We start from the raw sequence: 18,805 nt of genomic DNA, 5'->3' as shown, positions 1-18,805 counted from the left end.
GAAAGTTAAGATAGGAACTGTGATTCTGGCTGGTTTTTTTAATTCAGCATTTAAGCAAGTTTGATCCAAAGAGAAAAGGTAACAAATAATCAATGAACAGCATATAAAAACAGGCCCTGTTGTTGGACCTCATTGTTAAGACTTTATTACTATTTAGCTTAAATGGTGCATGCTACCTTATTAAAATAAACCCGAAGCTCTCTAGATTTGGTGCTAAAAGGAGGATCCCTGTGTTGGAGAGGGCTGTTGATAAAGCGGCACCTGCTTTGGCTCGGCAGCTGCTGCAGGGCAACTGCACGCCAGTGAATACGCAGACTGTGAAGTGGAGTCTAGATTCCTGCACAGCTCGCAAAGGGCAGCCAGGATGAGAGAGATCGACACAGTAAATACTTGTCATTGTAACAGCCATGAGGGAGCTCTTCATATAAATAAAAGATGTGTTCCCTCATCAGTCCTAGGTGCACATACACTTTTCTGACATAATGCTTCAAAATAAACCTTAAGCAAAGTTCATAGAGGAAAGCGTTTTTGGAATTTATGGAGTAAAGATTTTTATATTTAACATCATTCTGGACTTTCTTGTAAGTGAACATATGTCAAACTCATTCTGTGAGGTTAGCAGCTTCCTCAGATAGCACAAGAACCTCGTGTTTTTAGTCAGATGATGATGGTTGCAGAGAATGTGAAATCTGTGAATTTTTGCTGTCTGGGAATACAAATTTCTTCTATTTCTTTCTGAAATCAAACCTCAAGAGAAGAGAGAAGTTGCTCCATTTCAACCTCAGCCTCTCCCACCCTCTTAGGGAATAGCTGCCTCAGTTCTGTTCTGTTAGAATCTCAGTTTATCATAAAGCTCTCAGGCTCTAAATATGTCTTTCTTCAGATACCCATGAGTGCCGACCATTGAATTTAGGGCCCTCCAAAGACGGCTGGGGCCACGTCAGAGCATCACCTTGAAACCTCCTGTGTTATATCCTGGTCATCCAGAATTGCAAAAACATTAAGTGTCTACTTACCAATGTAAACCCAAGAAGAGCTGCAAAATGTTAAAGACTTGTTTTCTCCAGTCACCTATTCCTCTTTAAGTTTCCTCAAAAGGTATTATTCCTAAAGGATACTTTTTAAATGAATTGATCCTTGGGGAAGAGAAAGTGAGGGAGAAAAAACAATTTCTCATTTCTCATCTATTGATTCTTTTTCCCCTCATTTTCTTTCTTTCTCTTAGCCTTTCTCTCTTTACCTTCCACTTTAAGCAGATTTGAAGAAAAGTAAAATTACATATCAAGTGAATTGAGTAAATTTGGAGAAGGAAGGGAAGACATTTTACTTCACTGTTGGAAGGAAAAAGAATATGAGAACACAGAGTATATTCACTGACTTCAGGACTAGCTTTTTTAGCTGAGTATCTTCAAGACTCCCTATCTTTTGCTTTTGAAACACTTGAGAGAAATTAGCTTCTTAATCATGAAAGAGCTGAGACATCTTGTTCAAGATTCTGTTGGCCTTGGATTGGCTTATCAGAAGAGTCTGGATTTATATCATAGGTTTTCTCTTCCACTCGTGGTTACTGTTTTGCTCAGTCTGCTCTGGTTCTGTGCTTGCTGACTTAAGGGGCAAGCATGAGATAGACAGCCCTTTTTATGGCTGAGTTGTATCAAGTAATCAGGTTTGTACCTTAATCCCTATTCTGCATTGAGGGTTTCTTTCCACTCTATAACCACTTGTCAATCCTTCTAGAAAAATGGCAGCTCGAAGCTTTTTATAGAAGATTGTGATCCTTCTCATGCATTCTTGCTCTTCCATGCCTCCTTTCTTGTTCTGTCTCACTTTGCAAAAACAAATATCAAAGAAAGTGTTTTAGAAAATTCTTTTGCACATTTTTTTACAGAAAACAAAAATTTATGTTCCCAGAGAGCAGAAGTGCCTTTTGTATTTAGTGGTTTTATAATAAAAATTTATTTTAGTTTTAAAGTTTTAGCTCTGCCTTTTTGAAAGAATTTTTACTATAATCCAAGCTACCTTTTAGCCAAGCAGGATACTTCATAAGAAGTATTTATCATATTGAATATCACCTAATTTGAAAAGAGAAAGATAAATCAGATGCAATTCAAACAAAACCTTCTATTATTGGGAAAAAATAGAGACATTGGTACTATAGAAAATGAAAAGATACTATGGAAATTTGCTTACAATCCTTCTGGGTTTTTTCAGGTATAGTGTAGAGAAAAGTAGAACTAAAGCGTATGACAGGCAGTTTTTGGTAGCACTAAAGAACATCAGCTGGGGTCAAACACATCTGCTTGGTCAAATTCAGGGAATAAATAAATGCAAATATCAGCAGCTGATGTTTATTGAGTGATTATGAAGTACCACGCTCTGTGTTCAGTTTGTGACATGTAGTGTCTCATTTAATTCTCACAATAATCCTAAGGAATAATTTATTCCTGTGTTACCATTAAGGCTCAGACAGATGAGGTTTTATATAGTCTCATGCCTTGTGAGTGATAGAGCCAGTGTTTCAAACCAGGTCCATCAGACTCTACAGATACATTTTCGTAGCCATCATGTTACTTGCATCATGGATGGCACTGTCTTTCTGAGCAAGTACAGTGGCTTCCCACTGCTTACAGAGGTCGCTTTATTTAGCAAGCTATTCAGTACCTTACATGATCTGACCTCATCTTCGTTTCCTACCGATCTATTCTACGTACACTCCCCTACAACAATTTCAAAATTCACTGTACATACTTACTTTTGTGCCTTTCACTCAGTTTGTTCCCTGCACCTGGAATGCTTTTCCCGTGGAAACCTGACCCATTGTTCAGGGATCAGACCAAATGCCGGCTTTTCTGCGAAATTCCCAGTTTTTCCCGCTCAGTTTTTTTTTTCACTTTTAAAGTAAACTTTTTATTGACGTATGACATACATTTAAAGTAGTGCACAAATTTTAAGTGTCTAAATATAAATTGAACACTTTCAATAATGAGCCCACATCAGAAAACGTAATTTGTCAACTACACTTCAATAAACTGAAAAATATAAAGTTAAAATAAAGAAGATACAGTTCTTCCAGTCAAGATGGTGGTGTAGGTAGGTAAACACGGTGCTCACCCCCCAAAACCATGACAAAATTACAGCTAACCTACTGAACAACCCATCATTCAGAACTGCCCGAAATCAAAGCTGAATGGAAGTCTTACAATTACAAAATTAAAGAAGAAACCACATCAAGACTGCTAGGAGGGCAGAGACATGGAATGGGCTGGCCGGTCCCACACTCACGTGGCAAATAAAAATCCGGGGGGTTATCTTGGCTGCAAAGGCCCCCCTGAGGAGGAAGGGGACCTACTCCCATCGCAGGCCCCCCAGTCCAGGGTTCCAGTGCCAGGAAAGGAATTCCCCACAACTTCTGGCTATAAAAACCAGCAGGGATTTGAGTTGAGGGAAGGGGTGGGCCTCTGAAGTCACAGGCAGTTCCTCTTAAAGGACCTGTGTACAGACTTGGACTCACTCCCTCTGGGCTTCAGCATTGGGCGGCAGCTCGAAGGGCACCGCAGACATACAAGGACAAACTGAATTGTTGACATCAAGGCCAGAGCTGGAGGTACAGCTTTCTCCCAGGCAGAAGTGCTGACAGAGCCCTGGCTGGTGTGGCTCGGTGGACTGAGCACCAGCCTGCAAACCACAGGGGAGCCATTTTGATTCCCAGTCTGGGGCACATGCCTGGGTTGCAGGCCAGGTCCCCAGTGCGGGGCATATGAGAGACAACCACACATTGATGTTTCTCCCCCTCTCTTTCTCCCTCCTTTCCCCTCTCTAAAAATAAATAAAATCACTTTAAAAAAAAATGCTGACAGAGGCCATTGTCCCTTTGATGAGCCCTCCCCCCATAGACCCAGCAGGCTAGTACCTACCATATCTGAGACTCCACCAACCTTGCTATCACTGTTTGTCTGACCCTGGTGATTTCTTAAGTGCATTGCACCCAAATTTTGGGCCCACCCAAACTGTTTCCAGTGGCTTTTCCATATGAATGGCTTGTCTTGGCTCATGCTTCAGATTTTCTAAATTCTCTCAAGCAGCATCTGGGCTCAGCATACCCTGTATCTCTTGCTAAGAGGTCCCAGACCTGGTACTAGCAGAAGCAGGCCTTGGTTCACAGCTTAGCCTCAACTGGGCACCTCTAAGCCCAACACGAGTAGCAGCCATCTGCAGATCGCTTTGTAGCTTATGCCAGGTGGCCCTGGACAAAACACAGGTGGTAGCTGGCCTTGGCCTGTACCTCCCAGGAGGCCCCAGAGCCAGTGCACCCAGTGGACAGCTTCAGGCCACACAGCAGCACCCCCCCACCTTAACCACCTCCACAAGTGACACACACACTCAAGGGGTAGACTCAGTGGGCACTAGAACCCTGCCAAAGTAAGTCCTACTCTGTGGGGTGAGCCCCTGCACAGCTGATTCTTTATGTTGGTTGAAGGTTGGTTATCGGAGGTCATAGCCAATCCTCAATTCTCGTCAGCCTGGGAAAACCCCTCCCATTGATGTGCCAATGGCAGTCAAAACTCAACTACAAGAAGAGGGTGTACAGTCCACACAGGGGATACACTTCAAGTACTCATCTTGGGTGATAGGGGAGGTTGTGCCACTGGACCCTTCGGGACACTACATCAAGCCACTCCGCTAAGCCTGAGAGACATAGCAGCTCTACCTAATAGCTAGAAACAAACAGAGGGAGGCTGCCACAATGAGGAGACAAAAATATGGCCCAAATGAAAGAACCAGAGAAATCGAACAAAGTGAAATGGAGGCAAGGAAACTATTAGATACATGGTTCAAAACACAGGTTATAAGGATGCTTAATGATCTTAGTGAGAACCTCAAGAGCATAGAAAAGAGCCAGTCAGCAGTGAAGGATACACTAATTGAAATGAAGAATAATCTACAAGGAATCAATACTAGAGTGGATAAAGCTGAGAATGAAATCACCAATTTGGAATATAAGAAAGCAAAAAACACCCAATTCAGAACAGCAAATAGAAAAAAATCTAAAAATATGAGGATAGTGTAAGGAGCCTTTGGGACAATTTCAAATGTACCAATATTTGCATCTCGGGGTTGCCAGAAGAAGAGAGAGAGCGCAAAAAATCAATTGAAAAAATAATGACACAAAACTTCTGTAACTTGGTGAAGGAACTAGACATACAAGTCTAGGAAGTGCAAAAAGGCCAAAACAAGATGAACCAAAAGAGTTTCACATCAAGATACATCATAATTAAAATGCAGAGGGTTAAAGATGGAGAGAGTAAATCTAAGAAGCAGTTAGTTACCAACAAGGGAACTCCCATAAGACTATCGGATGATTTCTCAAAAGGAACTTTGCAGGCCAGAAGGGATGAACAAGAAATCTTCAAAGTGATGAAAAGCAAGGGCCTGCAACCCAGATTATTCTATCTAGAAAGTTTTCATTTATTGTAGAATCGAAGGACAGATAAAGAGCTTTTCCAGACTAGAAAAGCTAAAGGAGTTCATCACTACCAAACCAGTATCATATGTGTTAAAGGATCTTCTTGAAGATTTTTTATAAAAGCCATTCTGACTGATTCAGGTAATATCTCATTGTGTTTTGATTTTGCATTTCCCTGATTATTAGTGATGTTGAAATTCTTGTTTTAGTTTTGCTCCATCATTATGCTGCACAATTCTGTTTTAAGTTTTGCTCTGATTGCATTATTTACTACATCTGTACAGCCTACGAGACTGTCGTGGATATAGAATTATTCATCTTTGTTTCACGAGTATATTTCTGCTTGTGGTTATTTCATGTTTTTCTAGGATGGAAAAGAATTCCTGGGAAATTCATGAAAGAAGAATGAAGGAGCAGTACCTTATGGCTATTACAGATAAAGATCAGCAGATTAGTCACCTGCAGAATCTTATGAGGGAATTTAGATCTTCCTCCCAGACCGAAACCCTCAAAGTACAGTACCAAAGACAGGTGAGTAATTTCAGTGCCAGTTGCTACTCAGAGATCATCATTACCCAGGAAGTATCAGCTTCCTGCAAGCTAAGTGCCCATCTATCGCTATTAGGCAGGCCACTTACGATATTGTATGAGTGGGCAGAGTTCTGAAGGGAAGGAATTCAGCGTGAACAATCTTAGGGGGAAATTTCATCAGTGTTTGTATCCTGGCAGGTATCCCCAGAGACATCAGCTTCCCTAACTGGGTCACAAAACCTAGTGTATGAGACAGAACTTCTTAGGACTCAGCTCAGTGACAGCCTAAAGGAAATTCACCAGAAGGAGTTAAGAATTCAGCAACTGAACAGCAAGGTAAGTCTTTAATGCTAGACTGGAATTCAGTTTCTTGTTTCCATGACTGGAAGCAAGAAGGTAAGTAGAAGCTGATTAAACCCAGGCTCCACCTGTAGCATATTCTAGGGTACAGAAGTTCTACCTTTCTCAGAGCCGACTTGCTCACCCTAGGGCTAGACATGGTCACATTCTCTTTTCCTCGCCTTTGGAGAGTCTTTAAGAAATAATTGGAAAAATTCATTCAGTAAGAGTAAAAAAGCTAACTCTTTTAGGAAGCCTGCATCCCCAGCATCATCTTCCCATCTCTATCACTTATGAGTAATATTGAGGTCATACACCACAAAAACTCCAACAAGTTCCTCTCTACTTCCCACCAGTGTACAGCAGGGAAGAGTCTCAGGAAGGTGGAGGGTGGCCTTTCACATGTGATTAGACAGCAGGCGGCCCGTTTGTAGGCCTCCTTACTATGTGTCTGATGTTCAGGAACTAAAGAAGACAGCTTGCTTTTTCCTGTACCCCAGCCTTGCCACTCCAGGCACTCTAGGGAAGGATGCTGGAGCAGATGGGACCTTTTTCTGTAGGGAAGGGCCACTTTGCCATATAGAGCAAAGGCAAGGGCAAAATTAAAGACAATTCTTTTAGGTGCCTTCTCATGTCTTTGTCCTCCCCTCCCCTCCCCCGTTATGAATGTTGCTCTTTGATTATTCAGATATTGTTGCTCTTTGATTATTCAAATATTCTCTAGTGGCACCTTCCCTAGTTCTGCCTTCTTCAGAGGAAGTCAGCTGGGTGGTTTTTATGTTGCAACTAGAGGGGATTTAAGAGATCATTAGACTCTGGAGTGTAAAGATTGGCTTTGAGGAGAGCTGTGACTGTCCAAAAATGATATGTATGGTGTGTGCACGGGTGTGTGCATGTGAATGCACGTGTGTGTATAATAAGTCATCAGTTCATCAAGGGGTCTGCTGTGATCCAAAAATGATAAAGAGCAGTGGGCTGTTTTACAGATGAGGAGACTAAGCCCTAGTGGTATTAAATAACTTGCCTATTGCATTAGGGGGAGGTGGTCTGAGATAACTTATGATAATGTGTATGGAAAAGCACAGTGCCTGGCTTATGTAGAAGGTGCTTTTTAAATGTTAAATTTATCTATTTCACACTGAATTATCAGATACTGATAACACTATTACCATATTTTTCAGACCATAAGACACACTTAGGTTTTAGAGAGGGAAAATGGGGGAAAATTTTTGAAGCAAAAAATGTGGTAAAATACTTAATGACATAAGTAACATGATAAGTAAACATGATATTTCACCAATGTAAATGTAAACAGAACTCAACAGCAGCATTAACAACCATTATTCCTCTCAAATATGGGGGGGAGGTTGGGGGAATGCATCTTATAGTCCGAAAAATATGGTAACTTTGGCATAGAAATTTACATTTAAAAAAAATGTTTGTCGATCCAATGAATTGGTAAAATTGCATACTCTTTGTTGGGAGAATTATCTGGGAGTTTTTAGAGGGGCTCCAGAGAAGCTCCTACCCAGTTCCCCTTCAGCTAGTCAGTTGTTTCTAGAAAGTTCTCCCCTTCGTAGCTCTGTAACATTTGTTTCCATTAACTAGATCCCATCTCAACCCTCTTATATTTGCTCTCCTGAAAATTAGATTGTGACCCTCTCTGGGCATTTATCTTTCTAAGACAGTATTTTAAACTGCACTTCAGAGCTATTAGTAGATAATGAAATCATTTTAGCAGGTAGCAAAAATTTTAATGTGAATGTTTTACTGAAGTAAAAAACAGGAAAGCATTGAAATCATAAACAGTATGGCCTGTTCCCATGAAGTGAAGACACCTGTGTAATCAGCGCCCAGCTCAAGAATTAGAACATACCACACCTGGAAGTCCCTTTTCTCCTCTTTTATTTTTTCAGAATATGTTTGGGATCTATTTACTTCTGTTTTTTATTCTATTTTATTGAGTGTGCTATTACAGTTGTCCTAATTTTTCCCCTTTCCCCTCCCTCTACCTGGTACCCCTCTTCCATCCAGCAATTCTCCCTACTTAGTTCATGTCTGTGGGTTGTACATGTAAGTTATTTGGCTTCTCCATGTTCTATGCTATTCTGAACTCCCCTCTGTCCATTTGGTCCTGCCAATTATACTTGTTAATCCCTGCACCATTACCCCATTCTACCCCTTTCCCCACCCCCTCCCAGCTGATAACCCTCCAAATGTTCTCCATATCTATGATCCTGTTCCTGTTCTGGTTGTTTGCTTAGTTTGTTTTTTCTTTCTTTCTTTCTTTTTTAAATATATTTTATTGATTATGCCATTAGAGTTGTTCTGTTTCCCCCCTTCATTCCCCTCCACCCTGCACACCCCTCCCCCACCATTCCCCCCTTTAGTTTATGACCACGTGTCTCAAGTTCTTTAGATTCTATATTTCCCATACTATTCTTGCCCTCCCCCCTATCTATTTTCTACCTGCTGTCTCTGCTACTTATTTTCTGTACCTTCTCCCCCCTTCTCCTTCTCCCACTCCCCTGTTGCTAACGCTCTATGTGATCTTCATTTCTATGGTTCTTCTCCTGATCTCGCTGTCCTCTTAGTTTGCTTTTATTTTAGGTGTGGTTGTTAATAACTGTGAGTTTACTGTCTTTTCACTGTTCATCTTTTTTATCTTCTTTTTCTTAGGTAAGTCCCTTTAACATTTCATATAATAAGGGCTTGGTGATGATGAACTTCTTGAATTTAATCTTATCTGAGAAGCACTTCATCTGCCCTTCCATTCTAAATGAAAGCTTTGCTGAATAGAGCAATCTTGGTTGTAGATCTTTGGTTTTCATGACTTGGAATACTTCTTTCCAGCCCCTTCTTGCCTGTAAGGTCTCTTTTGAGAAATCAACTGACAGTCTGATGGGAATTCCTTTGTAGGTGACTGTCCCCTTATCTCTTGCTGCTTCTAGAATTCTCTCTTTTATTTTAATCTTGGCTAATGTAATGATGATGTGCCTTGGTGTGTTCCTTCTTGGGTCCAACTTCTTTGGGACTCTCTGAGCTTCCTGGATTTCCTGGAAGTCTATTTCCTTTGCCAGATTGGGGAAATTCTCCTTTATTATTTATTCAAATGAGGTTTCCACTGGTGGCTGTTCCTCTTCCCCTTCTGGTACCTCTATAATTCGGATGTTGAAATGTTTAAAGATGTCCTGGAGGATTCTAAGCCTCTCCTCATTTTTTTGAATTCTTGTTTCTTCATCCTTTTCTGTTTGGTCATTTTTTTCTTCTTTCTGGTCCACTCCTTTGATTTGAGTCCCAGTTTCCTTTCCATCACTATTGCTTTCCTGTGCATTTCCCTTCATTTCAATTAGTTTAGCCTTCATATGTTCCTCTGATTTGTGACTAAAATCAACCAGTTCTGTGAGCATCCTGATCACCAGTGTTTTGAACTGTGCATCTGAAAGTTTGGCTATGTCTTCATTGCTTAGATTTATGGGCTCTGAGGCTCTGAGTTGTTCTTGAGCCATGTTTTGATCTGTTAGTGCCTGTTACATATGAGGAGCGGAGCCTTAGGTATTCACTTGGGCGGGGCCACCCAGGTCACTGGTTTGTGACGCTGTATGTGGGGGCGGGGTCAGAGAAGGACAATGGCAGTCCCCTGTGCTCCTTCCTGCCACTGGGGCCTGCACGGTCTGTCTCACCACTTGCTCATTCACTGGCTTATCTGTGCACAAATGTGTGACCGTGGTCAGCCCTCAGTGAGTCCATCACCTTGTGCCCTCAGTGGGTCCGCCTGCTACTCCACACCTGGGATCCGCCCACGGCTGCCAGCATGCCTGGGTTGCGTGCCCGAGTTCGTCCGGTGGATCTTTCCTGCCCGACCCCGCTCTGCTACTGGCTCTGCCCCTCTTCCCAGTTTGGATGAAGGTTGCGTTGTTGTCAGACTTCCGTATAGTTTAGTTTTCTGTGGTTTGGCTGCGTTTTTATTGCTAAAACTTTGTTGTTTTTAAACTTGGTTTTGTGAGAAGGTACAGTGCTTCCACCTACACCTCCATCTTGGCGGAAGTTGTTTTTTCTTTCTTTTTTTTTTACATTCAATTGTTGAAAATTGTGAATTTGTTGTTCACGGTTTTGATCTTCTATTTAATGTTCATGGTTTTGATCTTTTTCTTAAATATGTTTCTTTAACATTTCCTATAATAATAGTTTGGTGGTGATGAACTCCTTTAGCTTTCTTTACCTTGTCTGGGAAGTACTTTATCTGCCCTTCTGTTCTATTTTTTTTTTAAATATTTTATTATTTATTTATCTTTAGAGGGGAAGGGGGGAAGGAGAGAGGGAGAGAAACATCAATGTATGGTTGCCTTTTGTGCGTCCCCTGCTGGGAACTGGCCTGCAGGGAACCGGCCTGCAACCCAGGCATGTGCCCTGACTGGGAATCGAACTGCGATCGTGTGGTTTGCAGGCCTGAGCTCAATCCACTGAGCTACACCAGCCAGGGCTGCCCTTCTGTTCTAAATGATAGCTTTGCTTGGATAGAGTAACCTAGGCTGTAGGTCCTTGCTTTCCATCACCTTGAAAGGGACTTGTTGCCAGTCCCTTGTTGCTTACAAAGTTCCTTTTGAGAAATCTGCTGATAGTCTTATAGGAACTCCTTTATAGGTAACTCTCTTCTTCTCTCTTTATCTTTAAACCTTTGGCTTTTGTGTCTTGGTGTGGTCCTCTTTGGGTCCCACTTCTTTGGGACTCTCTGGGCTTCCTGGACTTTTATGTGTATTTTCTTCACTAAATTAGGGAAGTTTTCTTTCATTATTTTTTCAAATAAGTTTCCACTTTCTTGCTCTTCCTCTTCTTTTTCTGACATCCCTAAGATTCAGATTTTGGCATGTTTGGAGATGTTCCAGAGGTTCCTAAGCCTTTCCTCTTTTTAAAAAATTCTTATTTCTTTTTGTTGTTGTTGTTCTGGTTGAATGCTTATTTCTTATGTTCCAAATTGTCAGTTTGAATTTCATCTTCCTTCTCTTTAATGTTGGTTTCCTATAGATTTTTTTCTTATTTCACTTAGTGTAACCTTCATTTCTTCCTTTATTTTTTTCACCATACTCAGTGGGTTTTCTGAGCACCCTGATCACTGTGTTTTGAACTCTGCATCTGATAGGTTGGCTGTCTCTGTTTCGCTTAGTTCTTTTTCTGGAGTTTTGCTTTATTTCTTCATTTGGGCCATAGATTTCTTTATGTCCTCAATTTGGTAGCCACTCTGCATTTGTTTCTATGTATTAGGTAGAACTACTTTTACTCCTTGTCTTAGTAGCGTGACCTGCCTCAGGGTACCTGTAAATTGTGTGGGGCGGAGCGTTACATAATTGCCAGTGCGGGGCATCCACTTTGCTGCTTTGTGGCTGCGTGGGAAGGGCTTGGAGTGGGACAGCGCTGCCACAGGGCTTCTGGAGGTTTGCCCAGTGCTCACCCCATTTTCAGTCACTTTACTCCCTTCCTGTGTGTGACTGGTGCTGTTCCAGCTGCTGCCGTGGTGATAAATCCCAGAGTGAGTGAGTTTCTGTATGTTTTAAGACCATGCTGGCTCTTTAAGTGGCAAAAATCCAGCAACTTCTTCCACTGCCCCAACCCCCACTGGTTTTTGTAGCCAGAGGTAATGGGGATCTGTCTTCCTGGTGCTGGAGCCCTGGGCTTACACCCAGGGGCTGGGATCACTTGCTTGAAGGTATCTCTCCTGTCCATTTGGCAGCCCCTGCTGACACCACCACCGCCTTTCTGTACCACCCCACCTCTATATTCGTCCCTGTGAGTCCGCCCCTCATACCCATCTAGATGAAAGTGTCTTCTTTAAATCCTTGATTGTTGGAATTCCATACAGCTCAGTTTTCTGATGGTTGCAAGAGGAGGCGAAGCGTGTCTCCGTATGCCTCCATCTTGACCAGAAGTCCCTTGTGTCTTCTTCTGTTCACTGCCGCCCCTGTAGAAGTACGTGTAACTGGAGTCATGTCATCTTTTCTGTGTTGCTTCATTAGTTTGTAACATTCATCCCTGTTGTTGGGTGATAGTATGATTTTTCAATTCTTACGTTGTTTAGTATTGCGCTTTAGGCATATACCATAATTATCCTATTTGTTAAAGAATTTTTTGGTTTTTCCATTTTGGGGCTATTATAAACAGTACAAATAGTGTTTTTAACAAAGTAAAATAAAAGAGATTGAAAAATATATATTATGTAATAAAGAGTATATCTGTTTTGAGAAACTTTAGCTTCAGTTACTTATGGACTGGTTTCAGCATTATACCAAAGTTATGTTTTCTTTAACAGCTTGTTTGAGATATACTCCACATACCACCTAAAGTATGAGAAACATTGCTTTGGGTCACTGTCATTCGGGGTAAGAAAGAGTTTTTTAGGACTGAGCTATAAGAAAGGTATCTTTATCCCTAGCATAATTCATTCACTTTTTTTCATCAATCAAATAACTGTAATTTGCCTTCTGTGAGCCTGGCCATATGCAATTATTGAGGATATATATATATATATAACCCCTCATGGAGCTTACATTCCAGTGAGCTTAGAGCCTCACTCTAAGTGGGTCCTAGATAACTGGAAGAATTGCTTCTTGGGCTCTAGGTAGGGATTGTAGTAGGTGGGCTGTCAGCATAGAAAGGCTCCACTGTAAGCCATTGCCCTAAATCTTTGCATGGGTGCTCAGACTTTATATGTATTTGTACCAGCATGGTTGAGTGTTTGTATGTAATGCAAACTTGAAAACATGAGAGGAATAATTCTCATGTCTAGATTGCTCCCTCCTGTCCTATATGCTAGCCTCCATTTTTACAAGTATAGACATGGTAAAATATATTTGCTTATGAGCTATAGCAGAAATCAGCAAATTTCTCCTTACAAACCCAGATAGTGTATATTCTAGGTTTGTAGGCCATCCCGTCTCTGTTACAACTACTCAGCTCTGCAGTTGTAGCACAAACGATGCAGCCACAGACGATGCACAGACAAATGGGGTGGTTGTGTTCCAATAAAACCTAATTCACAAAAGGCAGTAGTTTGCCAGTGCCTAAACGACAAGGATCTATATCTGTCCTAGAGAGAAAAATATAAACATTGTAGAAGTGGTTTACATGAGGGTAACTTACTATAAGTAATTAGACTTCTCCAATTAGGGGGGCTTGTCCTTCCAGTGAGTTTTACAAGTCTGTCCTTTCTCTTCTAGATATGCCAAAGAAAAGAATGTTAGGATTTTTTTCAGCTCTGAGGAGTTTTGTTTGTTTCTGTTTGGGGTTTGTTTTTTTCTTGTTTTTGTTTGGTTGTCTGTTTTTTGGTATGGTCTGTTTGCTGTGGCCAGGAAAACTAATTTTCTCCTACATTAGGAGAGGATCATGTTCCACCCTGTCTCAGAACCCATTAGTTGCCATTGTACCAAGCTACCTCTGTCTTCAAATTAGTGTGTCCTTTCCTTTACTAACTGCCACATTCCCCAACGAAAACCCATAACCTGCTTAACTTTCCTTCCTGAACTCCCAGTTGGAGCACCTCCAGGTGGTAGATAGAGCTCTAGGCTTGGAATCAAGAACGTACTTGAGTCCTGGTCTGCCACATAACATTAGGCAAGTCACCACCCATCTCTTTTTCTGTTCGTCATTTATAAATGGGGACAGAAATTCTTCCTCTTTCTCCCTCAAATAAGGTAATGCTTTTGAAAGTGGTTTGTCAACTGAACATTGCTCTTCAGAGGTAACTTTGTCCTGTTTTTCATTGTGGCCTGCAGATATTTTTCTTATACCATGTGGACTTGTTGTTCTAATTTTTCTTATGCATCAAATGTCCTTAGTGATCATCATAGAATCTTTAGAAAAGTGTTATCTTTTTTACTCTGAACATTGATTCAGCTTTTTTATTCAAACATTAACCCAAAATACTCACAAAAAGGAGTACTCAGGAAAAGACTGAGCATCAGCCAGGTCCACCAGTTTCCTTTTATACAAAGTGTGTGTTCCTACAGTAGGTACTTCAGAGAGGCATCTCTATGGCTGTTAATGGACCGGATGTTAATAATAACTAAACTTAGGACCAAATCCAAATCAATAGGTAGAAGCTCCAAAGAGTACATTTTTGTCCGGTATTAGTATGGGAAATGTAGAAGCTAAAGAACTTACAACCCATGGACATGAACTAAAGGGGGGGGGGGATGTGGGCTGGAGGAGGTGTGCAGGGTGGAGGGGAATGAAGGGGGGGAGGAAATGGGACAACTGTAATGGCATAATCAATAAAATATATTTAAAAAATAGTTTTCTGTTTCTGACATCAGAAAAGTGGCTTGGGTTGCTTTGTCAGATAGTGAGCACTGCTGACACTGGCCGTGTTCAAGGAAGACTGAATAACTACCTGTTACTCATGTAGCGGAGGAGAGTCCTGCTTGGAGTGACTGAAATGTTTATGCCTGTGAGTCTCTATTCCCAATGTAGTTCCCTACATGTACATTAGCATATTAGGATTTACTCTTCTACCACATATTATATTTTTTTATTCTATGTTCTTGGTGACTCATAACTCTCTACAGCATTGAAGAATCTTCCCAGATAACATTCCTGTATGAATTTTTAGATGACAGCTCTACCTCCAGCCATCTTGAACTCTGTGCTTTATAGTCATCTGTTAGTAACTTCAACTTGGACCCAAGCTACTGCCATTCCATACATACTTATTACATCAGAAAGCAAGTGGAGCCTGGGCTGGTGTGGCTCAGTGGATTGAGTGCCAGCCTGTGAACCAAAGGGTCGTCAGTTCAATTCCCAGTCAGGGCACATGACTGGGTTGCAGGCCAGGTCCCCAGTTGGGGACATGCAAGAGGCAACCACACGTTGATGTTTCTCTCCCTCTCTTTCTCCCTCCTTTTCCCTCTCTCTAAAAATAAAGAAATTAATTTTTTTAAAAGGCAAGTGGAAAACAGTGTTGATTGAGGGCTTCCACTTCCCTTTTTTTTTCATTTTCAGTAAATGTACTGCACACTATAAATCAAGTTTCCTGCTACTTTCCCCAAATTGTTTTTCTTTCTTGGTCAAAAAATTCTGAGTTTTCTCACTTTGTTGGAATGCACAGTGCTATTGTTCCTATTATTGGAATAAAGGCCTTGCATTAAAAAAAAATTAAATCTGCCCTGGCTGGCATAGCTCAGTGGATTGAGCGCAGGCCTGTGAACCAGAGTATCGAGGTTCGATTCCCAGTCAGGGCACATGCCTGGGTTGCAGGCCAGTTCCCAGCAGGGGATGCAAGAGAGGCAACCATACGTTGATGTTTCTCTCCCACTCTTTCTCCTTCCCTTCCAAGCCTCTCTCAAAAAATAAATAAATAAAATATTTTTAAAAATTAAATCCTTAAAACTGAGGACAGCTAGCCTAACTACTCTTTATAGTCAAACAGACCTGTGGGGTGGTGCTTATCTTGTCCTCTGTTTCAGTTTTCTCAGCTACTTGAAGAGAAAAACACCCTTTCAATTCAGCTGTGCGATACCAACCAGACTCTGCGTGAGAATCAGCAGCACTACAGTGACCTTTATAATCACTGTGCCATCTTGGAGAAGCAGGTTCAAGAGCTACAGGCGGTAAGTAAGAAGTTGAGAGGCTGGGGAAATTGTCGTGGAGCTGATTGTGGGTGAGAAGGAGTAAGTGAGCGGCATTGGAGAGGCTGACGTGTTCAGACGAAGATTAATTAGGTGTGATGGGAGAAAGGGGAGAGAAGGGCGTTAATTAGAGTGGGAATAAGGTCTGGGAAAGGGATTAGAAGGAAAAAGATCAGTGAGGTGGTGGGAGAGGAATCAAAAAGCAAGTGGAAAACAGTGGTGATTGAAGCTTTTGGAATTCTAAAACTGGGGAAAATTTGATGTTGCTCCAAGAAATAAGAAAGCTGTGAGGGAGGTTTGGACCTGGGGAACAGAATAGGCAGAGCTGTTGACAGCAGGGGTGAGGAGGGCATTGTGGATGTTGGGAGAGGTTGAGAATTATTATGGGAGTAAATGGGACATTGGAAGGAAAGAGAACGGGTTGGGGAGGGGTTGTTGAGCCCTTGCGTGATTATAGTGCCTTCTAGAAAATCGACAGGCCTCCACTGGAAAAAAGCAGACTTCAATAGTAAGCCTTTAAAGTTTTAAGAGGAGAGATTCCAGAATGAGAATCTCAAATAACATTAATTGAGAGTTTTATGTAGGAGATTAATCTGTTTGAGTTGATTCTTGCTTCTAAATCTGTACCTGAAGAGAATTATAAGCAGAGGCTTATAATTCTGCTTATTATAAATCACGTTTTCTGCTTATTAAAAAATTCCTCTGCAAGATTTTTTATTCTTTTTGATGTTAAGCGAGTGTTCCTTTTGCCCAAGTACAGTTTCTTAAGCGCTCCTGTCACTGAATTGCTAAGCTTATTCTTCTTCTAGGGGCCACTGAATATGGACGTTGCTCCAGGAGCTCCCCAGGAGAAAAACGGAGCTCACAGGAAGAGTGATGCCGAAGAACTGAGGCAGCCTCAGCTAAGGTGCGGAGCAGCTCTCAAGCCCGGAGCGTGCGTCACGTATACAGAAATTGGATAGTCATCTAGATTGAACTGGAGACCACTGAATGGATCTGAAATATCATCTTATCTTATTGGCCTCACAGAATTGATGTGAGGGCTAAATAGGAACAATTATAACCTCACAAAATAAGTGTGAAAATTTGTGAAGCATAAACAGTAGCATCATCTTACACACACATACCACTAATCCAGTAATATTCATATGAAAGATATTCAGTTAGTCCCTAAAATCTCTTAAGATATATTCTGTATCTTTGTTTAATCACTCCATACCTAAGCTTTTAATGTATTTGTTGTGTTTCTATAAGCTTCTATAAATTTTTCTGCTCTATAACTTTATGAAGGCTTAGAATCCCTTGTGTTATTAGCAGCTGTGCTCTGCATCTAGTGATGCTGTTTGTCTTCCTTTTGTCCTGAAGCTTTTCGGAAGCTCAGAAGCAGCTGAGCAACACTAAACAGGAGGTGAATGAATTGAGGAAGCTGCTGGAAGAAGAACGAGACCAAAGAGTGGCTGCTGAGACTGCCCTCTCCGTGGCCGAGGAACACATCAGGCGGTAAAGGGCTGTGAGGGATTTATGTGTGTGCACCTCTGGTCCTTCCTGATCACACTCGGTACATTTCAGTGGCCAGGGATCCTAATTATTATCGAGAATAATTAGGATCTAATTCTCATCTTGAGATGGGTGCTGCAGTGACTTTAGGGTCAATGCAGTCACTCAAGAAGATGGCACTTTTGGACTCTAGGAGACCTGCACTTTGCAAAGCATTTGTCCTTAGAGAATAATATTATCTACCATTTATTGACAGCTTATTTCATGTGGGGTGAAATAAGGTGTCTTTTATATCCCAGCAGTAGCTATGTGAGGTAGGCGTAGGACTCTTTAGAGAGCCAATTAAATGGCAACCCCATTCCTTATCTCAGATATGAATCAGCAGAATTTTTTTTACAAAGATTAAAACATGGAAGACTAAGAAACCACTTTATAAAGATGATATAAAAGAATCTAGGTTTTGATTTGTTAGCAAATGTACTTCCTAACCCTGAACTTGCCCTCCCAGTCACTGGCATTGGTAAGCCAGGGTAGGCTTTCTTGCAGAAGACCACACTCTTACAAAATTAGAACATTACAGCAAATTGTGCCTCTTATGGGAAGTTTGCTCCAAGTGTGATTTGGAAGGACAGCTACATATCCACAATTCCTTATTCCCAACTCACCAGTCAAGAGACTCACCCTACATGAGAGAGAGTGGCTACAGTCATTTTGCTGCTGGGTATTTCTTTTCCGTGGAAAAGAAACATTAAAAGTAGCCACTTTTATTATTTCTGGGGGGCTGGGGGAGCCACCTGCATATATTGCCTCTTCCTCAGAGAGTGAGTTATATTACTGGCTTGCAAAATTGAGGTGGCAGAGGTGGCAGACCCAGTGAGCAGGTCTTATTTGAGATACCTTTTTTCCCACCCAGGTTTTTCAGTACTTCTTAATTTTCATCACTCGTTTGGGCCTTGGTCTGCAGCCTCGAGGGCGGGCTCTGTGGGAATCCACAGAGCCTTTCTGTCTCCACTGAGTGTTTTCAGCCAGTGCAGCCATGGCTCTTTCTTTGCCACTTGCTCTGGTCTTGCTCAGACCTGGAAGCCCTGCCCTTTGGGGGGACCTTTTCCCCATGTGTGCTTAACCTGTCCCAAGCCAACTCGAAACTTGCATAGTGCCAGTGACTCTTGAGTCTGTGGGCAAGCTACATTAATCCAAGCTTAGCCCCCTCCACAGTTCCCTCTTTGGCCCTGATGCAGAATGGAAATTGAAGTAGCCAGTGATGTACTGCCTACCTAGGCCCAGTACCAGTCAATCCTGGTAATTATTACTACCTTTTCCTGCTGCTGCTGAAAGGCACCTGTCTGCCTGTGCCCTC

General features: G+C 41.7%; 1 protein-coding gene across 4 annotated transcripts in view; it reads left to right on the top strand.

Annotated features, from left to right (window-relative positions):
- GOLGB1 (golgin B1) overlaps window positions 1–18,805 on the top strand; it is a 92,150-nt gene that overhangs the window by 72,324 nt on the left and 1,021 nt on the right. For all 4 annotated transcript variants that reach the window (XM_037142279.2, XM_037142278.2, XM_037142276.2 and 1 more), the window contains 5 exons: window positions 5,833–5,995; window positions 6,194–6,331; window positions 15,790–15,933; window positions 16,761–16,858; window positions 17,317–17,451. In XM_037142279.2, the coding sequence (XP_036998174.2) occupies window positions 5,833–5,995; window positions 6,194–6,331; window positions 15,790–15,933; window positions 16,761–16,858; window positions 17,317–17,451 (678 nt within the window). The remainder of the gene's footprint in view (window positions 1–5,832; window positions 5,996–6,193; window positions 6,332–15,789; window positions 15,934–16,760; window positions 16,859–17,316; window positions 17,452–18,805) is intronic.

The sequence above is a fragment of the Artibeus jamaicensis genome, unplaced genomic scaffold (genome assembly GCF_021234435.1).
Source record: "Artibeus jamaicensis isolate MK-2021 breed Jamaican fruit bat unplaced genomic scaffold, CSHL_Jam_final contig_3126, whole genome shotgun sequence".
NCBI classification, from domain to species: Eukaryota; Metazoa; Chordata; class Mammalia; order Chiroptera; family Phyllostomidae; genus Artibeus; species Artibeus jamaicensis.
Note: the sequence above shows the minus strand (reverse complement) of the source record. Positions and strands in the feature narration are given on the sequence as shown.